Genomic DNA, 14,656 nt, shown 5'->3' with positions numbered 1-14,656 from the left:
CATAGTTAATTATATATATATATATATATATATATATATATATATATATATATATATATATATATATATATATATATATATATATATATATATATATATATATTGGTGAAGGAATACATGGGGAAAGAAATGTATTCTTGCTTGTTTATCTTGTCCTCGTTCCGCCCTGCTAAATACTTCTGCTTGCTGACTAATGTAAGACTGGCTGCGACAGGCCATCAGACTGTGTGTTCACAATAACCACCAAGAAATATACACATAACCCGCACATAGAAGAGAGGAGCTTACGACGTCGTTTCGGTCCGACTTGGACCATTTACAAAGTGTGACTTTGACTAACTGAATGACTTACTAAATGAATTGACTGACTTACTGAATGCCTTACTGAATGAATTGACTGACTTACTGAATGACTTGACTGACTTACTGAATGACTTAATGAATTGACTGACTTACTGAACGACTTGACTGACTTACTGAACAACTTGACTGATTTACTGAATAACTTGACTGAATTACTGAACGACTTGATTGACTGAATGAGTTAAAGTTAGACACTCCAGTACAACCATCAACTTCAGTACCAGAACCTCTACCATCCACCTCAGACCAGTAGGACCACAACATAACTCTCTGCTCTCTTCACAATCATCCACAAACACCAGCACTCATAATTTAAGGTAAGAAATACTATTATTTCTGTTACATTTGTAGTCTTAAGCTGTAAAAACAACATTATTCATCACAACAATGAGCTACAATTACATATTCACTATTTTTGTAAAATGTGGAGGCCTAAAAAAAAGTTGTTTGGCTTTTTTGGGGCTCTCAGGAACGTAACCCTATTTTTCCCATAAGTTCTTCAGTTCATGTAACACGGTTTTTTTACCTAACACGGTGTTTTCAGGAACGTAACCACCGTGTTAAATAACGGTCTACTGTATATATAGCATCAGTCAAACCATCAGTGGTTGTCCGCAGCATCCACATAGCAACTACGGTGACTAACATCCATCAAAGAACTCTGTAGGAGGCGATTCACGACTCGGCAACCTACATCTATTTCTGATGTTCATACAACCCTGTCTGGTCACTGTGAAAATACATAGGAGAAATAAGAATTTATCCACTTGATTGAAAAAAGCACAAATAAGTGTGCTACAGAGACAATTCTATCAACGAAGGAATGCTGTACAGCAGCACAGAGACATACCTGGAGAGGGTTACTCCAGGTATATCTGTGCTACTGTGCATACATACAATGGATTGGACAATAGCACGAATAATCTTCAAAGAACTTTATCTGTACAGACGCCGCTGTCTGGAACACAGTCACAAGCATGAAATTATAGTATCACAGAGATGCTGGCACACAATCATCGAACAAGCTTCTTTCGACTCGCTGCTGGACACAACAGTCAGGTGAAATGGCGTCAAACCTCCCTTTTTCTCCTGGGCTTTCCCGACTACTAAAACTCTTAGTTTTGTTACACTTCTGCACAATTCAAGTGACCACTCTCTCACGACCCAGACATTTTTATTAATCATGTCCCAAAATGAACTCTAAAAATTTAATATATGCTTGTATCAACAGTTTTTTTTACAGAGATTCGAACTGGGGGTCTGTGAAAATGAGAGTTCACTGCTGAAGCACTGGGCCAGCACCACCCTAATAGGACATGAGTTGGAGAAAATCCTACAAGGGTGGTGCTGGCTCATTGGTAGTGTGGTGCTCTGCCATTTTCACTAAACCAGGTTCGAATCTCAGAAAAAACTAACACAAACAATTGCATTTCGTGTCTTTTTCTATTTATCATCATATACTTTAATATCCAGCAATAATAAAATTGAAATAAAAATAATACAATTATAGACTAATAATTTAGTTATAATTATGTACTCCCACTTCCATCTCTACGTTTTATTTGTCATCTTTGCACTGTTTCCATCACTATTTACTAAGTCCTCGTCTCTTCCAAGGTTTATTCCTCCAGTTCTTGCTCCCTCACTCTAATTCAATTATTCCAACGTAAAATTCCTCAGCACTCATCTCGACGCCCCTGGAGGCTGCTTGCTGGCTGCCCTTTACTGCATTCATCTCGCCGTGTCTGGAGGCTGCTTGCTGGCTGCCCTTTACTGCATTCATCTCGCCGTCTCTGGAGGCTGCTTGCTGGCTGCCCTTTACTGCATTCATCTCGCCGTCTCTGGAGGCTGCTTGCTGGCTGCCCTTTACTGCATTCATCTCACCGTCTCTGGAGGCTGCTTGCTGGCTGCCCTTTACTGCATTCATCTCGCCGTCTCTGGAGGCTGCTTGCTGGCTGCCCTTTACTGCATTCATCTCGCCGTCTCTGGAGGCTGCTTGCTGGCTGCCCTTTACTTCATTCATCTCGACGTCTCTGGAGGCTGCTTGCTGGCTGCCTTTTACTGCACTCATCTCGCCGTCTCTGGAGGCTGCTTGCTGGCTGCCCTTTACTGCATTCATCTCGACGTCTCTGGAGGCTGCTTGCTGGCTGCCCTTTACTGCATTCATCTCGCCGTCCCTGGAAGCTGCTTGCTGACTCCCCTTTACTGCATTCATCTCGCCGTCCCTGGAAGCTGCTTGCTGGCTGCCCTTTACTGCACTCATCTCGCCGTCTCTGGAGGCTGCTTGCTGGCTGCCCTTTACTGCATTCATCTCGCCGTCCCTGGAAGCTGCTTGCTGGCTGCCCTTTACTGCATTCATCTCGCCGTCCCTGGAACCTGCTTGCTGGCTGCCCTTTACGGCACTCATCTCGCCGCCCCTGGAGGCTGTTTGCTGGCTGTCTTTTACTGCTGCTGTTCAGAGTATATTAGCAGTGATTTAATATATTCATGTCTGTGCTTTGGAAGCAGAAGGGGACCATCCAAGAGGCTTACTACTGGAAATATTGAAGAGGAAGAAAAAAGACGTTGCACAGCTAGCTTTTGTTTGCAGGACACTGTGCTCCGTTAGAGCTTTTATTTGTTAGAGCTTTGCTGAGCTATGAGTTGAAGCTCTAGCGGAGTTTAATTTTGTTCCCGAGAAAGTTGTGTCAAGAATCTCTCGTCGTCGGTACAGAATTAAGTGGTTCATTTCAGTGTTATAAGATAAATTGTTCGTACAGTGTTACAGAACCTTGTCGTCCATGGAGAGAGTATAGAACCTTGTGCTCTATGGAGTATAGAACCTTGTGGTCCATGGAGAGAGTATAGAACCTTGTGGTCCATGGAAGGAGTATAGAACCTTGTGGTCCATGGAGGGAGTATAGAACCTTGTGGTCCATGGAGGGAGTATAGGACCTTGTGCTCCATGGAGCATAGAACCTTGTGGTCCATGGAGTATAGAACCTTGTGGTCCATGGAAGGAGCATAGAACCTTGTGGTCCATGGAGGGAGTATAGAACCTTGTGGTCCATGGAGGGAATATAGAACCTTGTGGTCCATGGAGGGAGTAAAGAACTTTGTGATCCATGGAGAGAGTATAGAACCTTGTGATCCATGGAAGGAGTATAGAAGCTTGTGATCCATGGAGTATAGAACCGTTTGGTCTATGCACCCGGCACAGCACTGTTGGGTTCATGGATGACCATCTTCATTCCTGACTATCTTGGATGACCTTCTTCGTCCATGACTATCTTCATTCCCACGTTCTTCATCCAAGATAATCATGGATGACAATGGTCAACCAGCATAATAATGGAAAATGATGGACATGCATGAAGATGGGCATGGATGGTGGTGGGCATGGACATATAAGATGGGCATGGATAAAAAGGACGAGCATGGATGATGCTTAGCATGGATAAAGATGGGAATGGATGAAAACGGACAAAGATGGACATAGATGAAGATTTACGTGGATGAAGACTTCATTGTATTAAGATCCTGAAAAAATGGGTATGGATGAAATGAAGACGGGCATGAAGATGCAAAGACATGTACATGGACAACAGAAAGCCACTGACCTTTGAGCACATGGATGTAGATATGTGCTGGTCGAGCGTTGGATGGGGCACAGGAGTAGTTACCAGAGTCTGCCGGTCTGACGTTACTCAGGAATAACACGCTGAGTCCACCGTTATTTTCCACACGCACCTGATGGTCGAGGACTTTTTACACCGGTGAATTTACAAGTCAAGAGCAATGTACATAAAAGTGTTCTTATCACATATCTTAGGCTCTCACATTGTGTAATTTTTTAAGGATCTAGGAATAAAAACATCTATTAAAAATGTAAGTAAGGTCTGCCATTAGCTGGTCAAGAAATTCAAAATTATTGGGGAAATGTCAATTATGTCTCGTTAACTTGCCACCTGGAATTTAGGGGAGGCTAGGAAAGCCATGAATGTCTGTAATACACAAGTATTCCATAAGAATATACCTTTTATCACTTAAGAACTACCCTCTTTCCCAGGCTTTCCCAAGTGGTGGCCCGTGGCCTGGTGGCAAAAGCTCTCGCTTCACACGCTGAAATCCGGGTTCGATACCCGTTTGTCCATGTTCATTCATCAGTAAAACTGGGTACCTGGGTCTTAGTGGACTGGTGTGCGTCGCATCCTGGGACAAAATTGACCTAATTGGCCCGAAATGCTCAGCATAACAAGCGGCTTTCTATACAGTAGTATGTCATTGATGTCAGCTAGGTCTGTATACTTTGTACATGTACTTGTAGTAAATAAAGATATCTGAGAATATAAAGATTTTTTATTTATAAAGTTTAGCTTGATAACACTATATCGTCAGAATTCTTCTGTAATAATGTTGGTAGAATTAGATTTTTTTTTTTTATTATCACACTGACCGATTCCCACCAAGGCAGGGTGGCCCGAAAAAGAAAAACTTTCACCATCATTCACTCCATCACTGTCTTGCCGGAAGGGTGCTTTACACTACAGTTTTTAAACTGCAACATTAACACCCCTCCTTCAGAGTGCAGGCACTGTACTTCCCATCTCCAGGACTCAAGTCCGGCCTGCCGGTTTCCCTGAACCCCTTCATAAATGTTACTTTGCTCACACTCCAACAGCACGTCAAGTATTAAAAACCATTACAGATATGTTAGAAAAAAGGACAGGTGTTTCACTCTCCATGAGCTTTGTCAAACTCCTGGAGACCGAAACGTTGCCACAGTTAAACGTCGCATTAGATACACTTGTGTCGTTTTACCTAACAGAATTCTCATGAGACCCCGGTATCGATTTTCCCAGTAGTATGGATGATGCGCTGGTAACTGTACGCACCTCCCTGGTAGCATGGTAGTTGATCATGTGCTGGTCGTGGTACCAGAAGACGTAGGTGGGCGGCTGAGTGTTGTCCCTGAGCACACACACCAGCCTCAGCGAGCTGCCCACCGTCATGTACTTCTCAGGTCCTCCCAGGATCTCTGACGTCGCCTCTGTTCAGAACGACAACAACGACACGTTAGTTAGGAGCACCAGTTAGGATGGAGAGGAGAGGTTGGGGGAACTTGAGCCCCAAAATACGTAAACTAAAACCAAGATTTCATTTCCGAGAAACCTACAAAGGGTTCCACAAAAAAGGAGGCGTCGTAAAAGAGTTTTGAGAAAGTAAAGATGGTGTAAGCATAGTTATAGATTTAATCGGGGATAACACAAGTCAATGTAACTTCTTGGAGATGTTGAGAGATACACGAGGCTTAAGAGGTTATATTAAATAATAGTAATATTAAAAAGCCAAATCAACATAGTAATAGTAAATATACTGAGAACAACGGAGAGGCGATATATTAAGAGTTACACTGTGGCGATGTATTAAGAGTTACACTGTGGCGATGTATTAAGAGTTACACTGTGGCGATGTATTAAGAGTTACACTGTGGCGATGTATTAAGAGTTACACTGTGGCGATGTATTAAGAGCTACACTGTGGCGATGTATTAAGAGCTACACTGTGGCGATGTATTAAGAGCTACACTGTGGCGATGTATTAAGAGCTACACTGTGGCGATGTATTAAGAGTTACACTGTGGCGATGTATTAAGAGCTACACTGTGGCGATGTATTAAGAGCTACACTGTGGCGATATATTAAGAGTTACACTGTGGCGATGTATTAAGAGCTACACTGTGGCGATGTATTAAGAGCTACACTGTGGCGATGTATTAAGAGCTACACTGTGGCGATGTATTAAGAGCTACACTGTGGCGATGTATTAAGAGCTACACTGTGGCGATGTATTAAGAGCTACACTGTGGCGACATATTAAGAGCTACACTGTTGCGATGTATTAAGAGCTACACTGTGGCGACATATTAAGAGCTACACTGTGGCGACATATTAAGAGCTACACTGTGGCGATATATTAAGAGCTACACTGTGGCGATGTATTAAGAGCTACACTGTGGCGATATATTAAGAGCTACACTGTGGCGATATATTAAGAGCTACACTGTGGCGACATATTAAGAGCTACACTGTGGCGATATATTAAGAGCTACACTGTGGCGACATATTAAGAGCTACACTGTGGCGATATATTAAGAGCTACACTGTGGCGACATATTAAGAGCTACACTGTGGCGATATATTAAGAGCTACACTGTGGCGACATATTAAGAGCTACACTGTGGCGATATATTAAGAGCTACACTGTGGCGACATATTAAGAGCTACATTGTGGCGATATATTAAGAGCTACACTGTGGCGACATATTAAGAGCTACACTGTGGCGATATATTAAGAGCTACACTGTGGCGACATATTAAGAGCTACACTGTGGCGATATATTAAGAGCTACACTGTGGCGACATATTAAGAGCTACACTGTGGCGACATATTAAGAGCTACACTGTGGCGACATATTAAGAGCTACACTGTGGCGATATATTAAGAGCTACACTGTGGCGACATATATAACAGAAAGAATACATAGATTTGTAATTTAATAGTTTTGGAAAAGAGTCATTGTCCGTGGTAACAAAAGCAGAACACTCTCATAACGTTCCTACAAATCACATTATATATTTGAAGAACAATAGCAGAATTCCAAGCGCTTTTGTGATTCTTCACATTATCAGTTCTTTGGCAATGTGAGATATCACGAAAGCACTTGGATTCTATTTTCTTTTCCACGGTGGTTGTTCTGCAGTTTGAGGTAATCAGTCCCTCTTGATAAAGGGAATTCTTCACTTGCCTAACCTACAGGTCTAACCTACTTCCACATGTGGATTTGTCCACTGTGATATCACCTATGACTGCTGCACCTCACTTATCTACAGTATATAAGCCACTTCCTCGCGCATATGCTGTCTTATCAAGATTGAAGGAATGATTACATCGACTCCAGGCTGAGGGACTGATTAACTCAAACTCCTTCTGATCTTCACCATTCTTATTTATATTGGACTGATGAAGCCACTGTGTGGCGAAACGTTTCCACAATAAAGATAACCAATTGTTGCCCATATGTCTAATTTAACAAGGCCTACTTGTACTGGAGAACACTCTCTCTCTGACATATCCTTTCCTATCTACTTTAATATTCCACTGACTGCTTTTAGTAACCTCTCACCTATCTCACACATTTGCAATAACTGCCACATTTGCAACAACTGCCACATTTGCAACAACTGCCACATTTGCAACAACTGCCACATTTGCAACAACTGCCACATTTGCAACAACTGCCACATTTGCAACTGCCACATTTGCAACAACTGCCACATTTGCAACTGCCACATTTGCAACTGCCACATTTGCAACTGCCACATTTGCAACAACTGCCACATTTGCAACAATTGCCATATTTGCAACTGCCACATTTGCAACAACTGCCACATTGCAACTGCCACATTTGCAACATCTGCCACATTGCAACTGCCACATTTGCAACATCTGCCACATTTGCAACTGCCACATTTGCAACAACTGCCGAATTCGTAACTGCCACATCTGCAACAACTGCCACATTTGCAACTGCCACATTTGCAACTGCCACATTTGCAACAGCTGCCACATCTGCAACAACTGCCACATCTGCAACAACTGCCGAATTCGTAACTGCCACATTTGCAACAACTGCCACATTTGCAACAACTGCCACATTTGCAACTGCCACATCTGCAACAACTGCCACATTTGCAACTTCCACATTCGTAACAACTGCCAAATTCGTAACTGCTACACTTGCAACTGCCACATTCGTAACTGCCACATTTGCAACAACTGCCACATTTGCAACAACTGCCACATTTGCAACAACTGCCACATTTGCAACAACTGCCACATTTGCAACAACTGCCACATTGCATCTATGCAACAAAACATCTTTTCAGAACTTTCTTAACGGAGGTACACAACAAGTGCTCAAACATCTTGATGGATTCAAATTTGTAAATGTTGTAAATTATAAATATAATAATTTGTAAATGTTGTAAATTATAAATACAATAATTTGTAAATATAACAGTTTGTAAATATAATTTGTAAATAATTTGTAAATACAATAATTTGTAAATATAACAATTTGTAAATATAATTTGTAAATAATTTGTAAATACAATAATTTGTAAATAATAATTTGTAAATATTATAATTTTAAATATAGCAGTCTGTAAATATAATAGTTTACAAATATAATACTTTGTAAATATTTGTAAATGTAATAATTTGTAAATATAAAGTTCTGTAAATATATTAATTTCTAAGTATTTTATAATAATTACTAAAATAATTTGTAAATATAATAATCTGCCTGAGCATCTTGTCATATTTCTGGCAGCGATTTGTAGTAGTGGGGGGGATCCCTGGGGGGATCCCTGGTGAAGGTAGGGTAGTGGGGGGATCCCTGGTGAAGGTAGGGTAGTGGGGGATCCCTGGTGAAGGTAGGGTAGTGGGGGATCCCTGGTGAAGGTAGGGTAGTGGGGGGATCCCTGGTGAAGGTAGGGTAGTGGGGGATCCCTGGTGAAGGTAGGGTAGTGGGGGGATCCCTGGTGAAGGTAGGGTAGTGGGGGATCCCTGGTGAAGGTAGGGTAGTGGGGGGATCCCTGGTGAAGGTAGGGTAGTGGGGGGATCCCTGGTGAAGGTAGGGTAGTGGGGGGATCCCTGGTGAAGGTAGGGTAGTGGGGGGATCCCTGGAGAAGGTAGGGTAGTGGGGGATCCCTGGTGAAGGTAGGGTAGTGGGGGGATCCCTGGTGAAGGTAGGGTAGTGGGGGGATCCCTGGTGAAGGTAGGGTAGTGGTGGGATCCCTGGTGAAGGTGGGGTAGTGAGGGGATCCCTGGTGAAGGTAGGGTAGTGGGGGATCCCTGGTGAAGGTAGGGTAGTGGGGGGATCCCTGGCAAAGGTAGGGTAGTGGGGGGATCCCTGGTGAACGTAGGGTAGTGGGGGATCCCTGGTGAAGGTTGGGTAGTGGGGGATCCCTGGTGAAGGGGGTAGTGGGGGGATCCCTGGTGAAGGTAGGGTAGTGGGGGGATCCTTGGTGAAGGTAGGGTAGTGGGGGGATCCCTGGTGAAGGTAGGGTAGTGGGGGATCCCTGAGTGGGGGGATCCCTGGTGAAGGTAGGGTAGTGGGGGGATCCCTGGTGAAGGTAGGGTAGTGGGGGGATCCCTGGTGAAGGTAGGGTAGTGGGGGATCCCTGGTGAAGGTAGGGTAGTGGGGGGATCCCTGGTGAAGGTAGGGTAGTGGGGGAACCCTGGTGAAGGTAGGGTAGTGGGGGATCCCTGGTGACCTTGGTGAAGGTAGGGTAGTGGGGGGATCCCTGGTGAAGGTAGGGTAGTGGGGGGATCCCTGGTGAAGGTAGGGTAGTGGGGGATCCCTGGTGAAGGTAGGGTAGTGGGGGATCCCTGGTGAAGGTAGGGTAGTGGGGGGATCCCTGGTGAAGGTAGGGGAGTGGGGGGATCCCTGGTGAAGGTAGGGTAGTGGGGGGACCCCTGGTGAAGGTTGGGTAGTGGGGGATCCCTGGTGAAGGTAGGGTAGTGGGGGGATCCCTGGTGAAGGTAGGGTAATGGGGGGATCCCTGGTGAAGGTAGGGTAGTGGGGGATCCCTGGTGAAGGTAGGGTAGTGGGGGATCCCTGGTGAAGGTAGGGTAGTGGGGGGATCCCTGGTGAAGGTAGGGTAGTGGGGGATCACTGGTGAAGGTAGGGTAGTGGGGGGATCCCTGGTGATGGTAGGGTAGTGGGGGATCCCTGGTGAAGGTAGGGTAGTGGGGGGATCCCTGGTGAAGGTAGGGTAGTGGGGGGATCCCTGGTGAAGGTAGGGTAGTGGGGGGATCCCTGGTGAAGGTAGGGTTGTGGGGGGATCCCTGGTGAAGGTAGGGTAGTGGGGTGATCCCTGGTGAAGGTGGGGTAGTGGGGGGATCCCTGTTGAAGGTAGGGTAGTGGGGGATCCCTGGTGAAGGTAGGGTAGTGAGGGATCCCTGGTGAAGGTAGGGTAGTCGGGGGACCCCTGGTGAAGGTAGGGTAGTGGGGTGATCCCTGTTGAAGGTAGGGTAGTGGGGGGATCCCTGGTGAAGGTACTGTAGTGGGAGGATCCCTGGTGAAGGTAGGGTAGTGGGGGATCTCCGGTGAAGGTAGGGTAGTGGGGGGATCCCTGGCAAAGGTAGGGTAGTGGGGGGATCCCTGGTGAAGGTAGGGTAGTGGGGGGATCCCTGGTGAAGGTAGGGTAGTGGTGGGATCCCTGGTGAAGGTGGGGTAGTGAGGGGATCCCTGGTGAAGGTAGGGTAGTGGGGGATCCCTGGTGAAGGTTGGGGGGGATAGTGGGGGGGGGGATCCCTGGCAAAGGTAGGGTAGTGGGGGATCCCTGGTGAAGGTAGGGTAGTGGGGGGATCCCTGGTGAAGGTAGGGTAGTGGGGGGATCCCTGGTAAAGGTAGGGTAGTGGGGGATCCCTGGTGAAGGTTGGGTTGTGAGGGGATCCCTGGTGAAGGTATTGTAGTGGGGGGATCCCTGGTGAAGGTAGGGTAGTGGGGGGATCCCTGGTGAAGGTAGGGTAGTGAGGGGATCCCTGGTGAAGGTAGGGTAGTGGGGGGATCCCTTGCGAAGGTAGGGTAGTGGGGGGATCCCTGGCGAAGGCAGGATATGGCGGGATCCCTGGTGAAGGTAGAGTAGTGAGGGGATCCCTGGTGAAGGTATTGTAGTGGGGGGATCCCTGGTGAAGGTAGGGTAGTAGGGGGATTCCTGGCGAAGGTAGGGTAGTGGGGGGATCCCTGGTGAAGGTAGGGTAGTGGGGGGATCCCTTGCGAAGGTAGGGTAGTGGGGGGATCACTGGCGAAGGCAGGATATGGCGGGATCCCTGGTGAAGGTAGGGTAGTGGGGGGATCCCTGGTGAAGGTAGGGTAGTGGGGCGATCCCTGGCGAAGGTAGGGTAGTAGGGGGATTCCTGGCGAAGGTAGGGTAGTAGGGGGATTCCTGGTGAAGGTAGGGTAGTATGGGGATTCCTGGCGAAGGTAGGGTAGTGGGGGCATCCCTAGTGAAGGTAGTTTAGTGGGGGGATCCCTGGTGAAGGTAGGGTAGTGGGGGGATCCCTGGTGAAGGTAGGGTAGTGGGGGGATCCCTGGTGAAGGTAGGGTAGTGGGGGGATCCCTGGTGATCCCTGGTGAAGGTAGGGTAGTGGGGGGATCCCTGGTGAAGGTAGGGTAGTGGGGCGATCCCTGGCGAAGGTAGGGTAGTAGGGGGATTCCTGGCGAAGGTAGGGTAGTAGGGGGATTCCTGGTGAAGGTAGGGTAGTAGGGGGATTCCTTGGTGAAGGTAGGGTAGTAGGGGGATTCCTTGGTGAAGGTAGGGTAGTAGGGGGATTCCTTGGTGAAGGTAGGGTAGTAGGGGGATTCCTTGGTGAAGGTAGGGTAGTAGGGGGATTCCTTGGTGAAGGTAGGGTAGTAGGGAGATTCCTTGGTGAAGGTAGGGTAGTAGGGGGATTCCTTGGTGAAGGTAGGGTAGTAGGGGGATTCCTTGGTGAAGGTAGGGTAGTAGGGGGGATTCCCTGGTGAAGGTAGGGTAGTAGGGGGATTCCCTGGTGATGGTAGGGTAGTAGGGGGGATTCCTTGGAGAAGGTAGGGTAGTAGGGGGATTCCTTGGTTAAGGTAGGGTAGTAGGGGGATTCCCTGGTGAAGGTAGGGTAGTAGGGGGATTCCCTGGTGAAGGTAGGTTAGTAGGGGGATTCCCTGGTGAAGGTAGGGTAGCAGGGGGATGCCCTTGTGAAGGTAGGGTACTAAGGGATTCCATATCATAGGGGATAGCAAGGAGTATTGGGTGGTGAAGACCAGGCAGTAAGGAAGACTGAAAGAGTATTTCTTTTAGTGATATCATCAGAATTACTGAGGTGTCTATATCATCAGAATTACTGAGGTGACTATATCATCAGAATTACTAAGGCGACTATATCATCAGAATTACTAAGGCGACTATATCATCAGAATTACCGAGCTGACTATATCATCAGAATTACCGAGCTGACTATATCATCAGAATTACTGAGGTGACTATGTCATCAAAATTATTGAGGTGATTTTATCATCAGAATTACTGAGGTGTCTATATCATCAGAATTACTGAGGTGACTACATCATCAGAATTACTGAGGTGACTACATCATCAGAATTACTGAGGTGACTTCATCATCAGAATTACTGAGGTGACTACATCAGAATTACTGAGGTGACTATATCATCAGAATTACTGAGGTGTCTACATCATCAGAATTACTGAGGTGTCTATATCATCAGAATTACTGAGGTGACTACATCAGAATTACTGAGGTGTCTATATCATCAGAATTACTGAGGTGACTATATCATCAGAATTACTGAGGTGTCTATATCATCAGAATTACTGAGGTGACTATATCATCAGAATTACTGAGGTGTCTACATCATCAGAATTACTGAGGTGACTATATCATCAGAATTACTGAGGTGACTATATCATCAGAATTACTGAGGTGACTACATCATCAAAATTACTGAGGTGTCTACATCATCAGAATTACTGAGGTGACTATATCATCAGAATTACTGAGGTGACTATATCATCAGAATTACTGAGGTGTCTACATCATCAGAATTACTGAGGTGACTATATCATCAGAATTACTGAGGTGACTATATCATCAGAATTACTGAGGTGACTACATCAGAATTACTGAGGTGACTATATCATCAGAATTACTGAGGTGACTACATCAGAATTACTGAGGTGACTATATCATCAGAATTACTGAGGTGACTATATCATCAGCAGACCCACCACTGCAGACCCACCACTGCAGACCCACCACTGTAGACCCACCACTGCAGACCCACCACTGCAGACCCACCACTGTAGACCCACCACTGTAGACCCACCATTGCAGACCCACCACTGTAGACCCACCACTGCAGACCCACCACTGCAGACCCACCACTGTAGACAGTAGACCCACCACTGCAGACCCACCACTGTAGACCCACCACTGTAGACCCACCACTGTAGACCCACCACTGTAGACCCACCACTGCAGACCCACCACTGCAGACCCACCACTGTAGACCCACCACTGTAGACCCACCACTGTAGACCCACCACTGCAGACCCACCACTGCAGACCCACCACTGCAGACCCACCACTGCAGACCCACCACTGTAGACCTACCACTGCAGACCCACCACTGTAGACCCACCACTGCAGACCCACCACTGCAGACCCACCACTGCAGACCCACCACTGCAGACCCACCACTGTAGACCCACCACTGCAGACCCACCACTGCAGACCCACCACTGCAGACCCACCACTGCAGACCCACCACTGTAGACCCACCACTGCAGACCCACCACTGCAGACCCACCACTGCAGACCCACCACTGCAGACCCACCACTGCAGACCCACCACTGCAGACCCACCACTGCAGACCCACCACTGCAGACCCACCACTGCAGACCCACCACAGTGTATCGCAAGAACTGATTTCCAATGATCAGTGGATCCTGTCTAACATCGTTCAAATATCACTGGTTATTTTACACCTGGTTTAAATTCACAGAAACAAAATAACCAAGTTTATAAATGGTATATTCAATAAAATATTTAATGCCAACGGTATTTTCATTCCAAAGGGAGAAATTGTTGCAGGATATGCAAGGTTGATATTGCTTGGTATGAGTATACGTCACTGGTGGCAAGGAGAAAGTCTTTGTATGCGTCACTGGTGGCAAGGAGAAAGTCTTTGTATGCGTCACTGGTGGCAAGGAGAAAGTCTTTGTATGTGTCACTGGTGGCAAGGAGAAAGTCTTTGTATGCGTCACTGGTGGCAAGGAGAAAGTCTTTGTATGCGTCACTGGTGGCAAGGAGAAAGTCTTTGTATGCGTCACTGGTGGCAAGGAGAAAGTCTTTGTATGCGTCACTGGTGGCAAGGAGAAAGTCTTTGTATGCGTCACTGGTGGCAAAAAAGGTACCATTTGAAAGGATTTTTTGCTTAGTAGAAATCAAACATTAAAGGGAATCAGACTTTTTTTTTATACTGAGAAGAAGAGTTCTGGCGAGAGATTCACAAGACGAGAAAGTTTGCATTTTGAAATGAAAGATGGAACGAGACAGAAGGAGAAGTAGAGGTGGAGGAATATTGGATGGAATATTTTGAGTTGCTTCCTACGCTGGGCGGGAAGGTACGACATCTTTCAGGATTGTGAACGAGCTAGCTAGAATGAAACGAGCTAAGTTAGAATAAAA

General features: G+C 46.2%; 1 protein-coding gene across 1 annotated transcript; it reads right to left on the bottom strand.

Moving 5' to 3' along the window:
- Window positions 1-787: 787 nt before the first annotated feature.
- LOC138851061 (uncharacterized) lies at window positions 788-5,387 on the bottom strand. Its single transcript, XM_070102911.1, has 3 exons — window positions 5,238-5,387; window positions 3,963-4,092; window positions 788-1,093 (listed from the first exon to the last, which is right to left on the bottom strand). The coding sequence occupies exons 1-3, from the start codon at window positions 5,352-5,354 to the stop codon at window positions 1,005-1,007; spliced, it is 336 nt and encodes a 111-aa protein (XP_069959012.1). The 5' UTR covers window positions 5,355-5,387; the 3' UTR covers window positions 788-1,004.
- Between the last annotated feature and the right edge of the window lie 9,269 nt (window positions 5,388-14,656).

Source organism: Cherax quadricarinatus, chromosome 84, assembly GCF_038502225.1.
Source record: "Cherax quadricarinatus isolate ZL_2023a chromosome 84, ASM3850222v1, whole genome shotgun sequence".
Classification (NCBI taxonomy): domain Eukaryota; kingdom Metazoa; phylum Arthropoda; class Malacostraca; order Decapoda; family Parastacidae; genus Cherax; species Cherax quadricarinatus.
The sequence above is the reverse complement of the archived record's forward strand: the minus strand, read 5'-3'. Positions and strand labels throughout refer to the sequence as shown.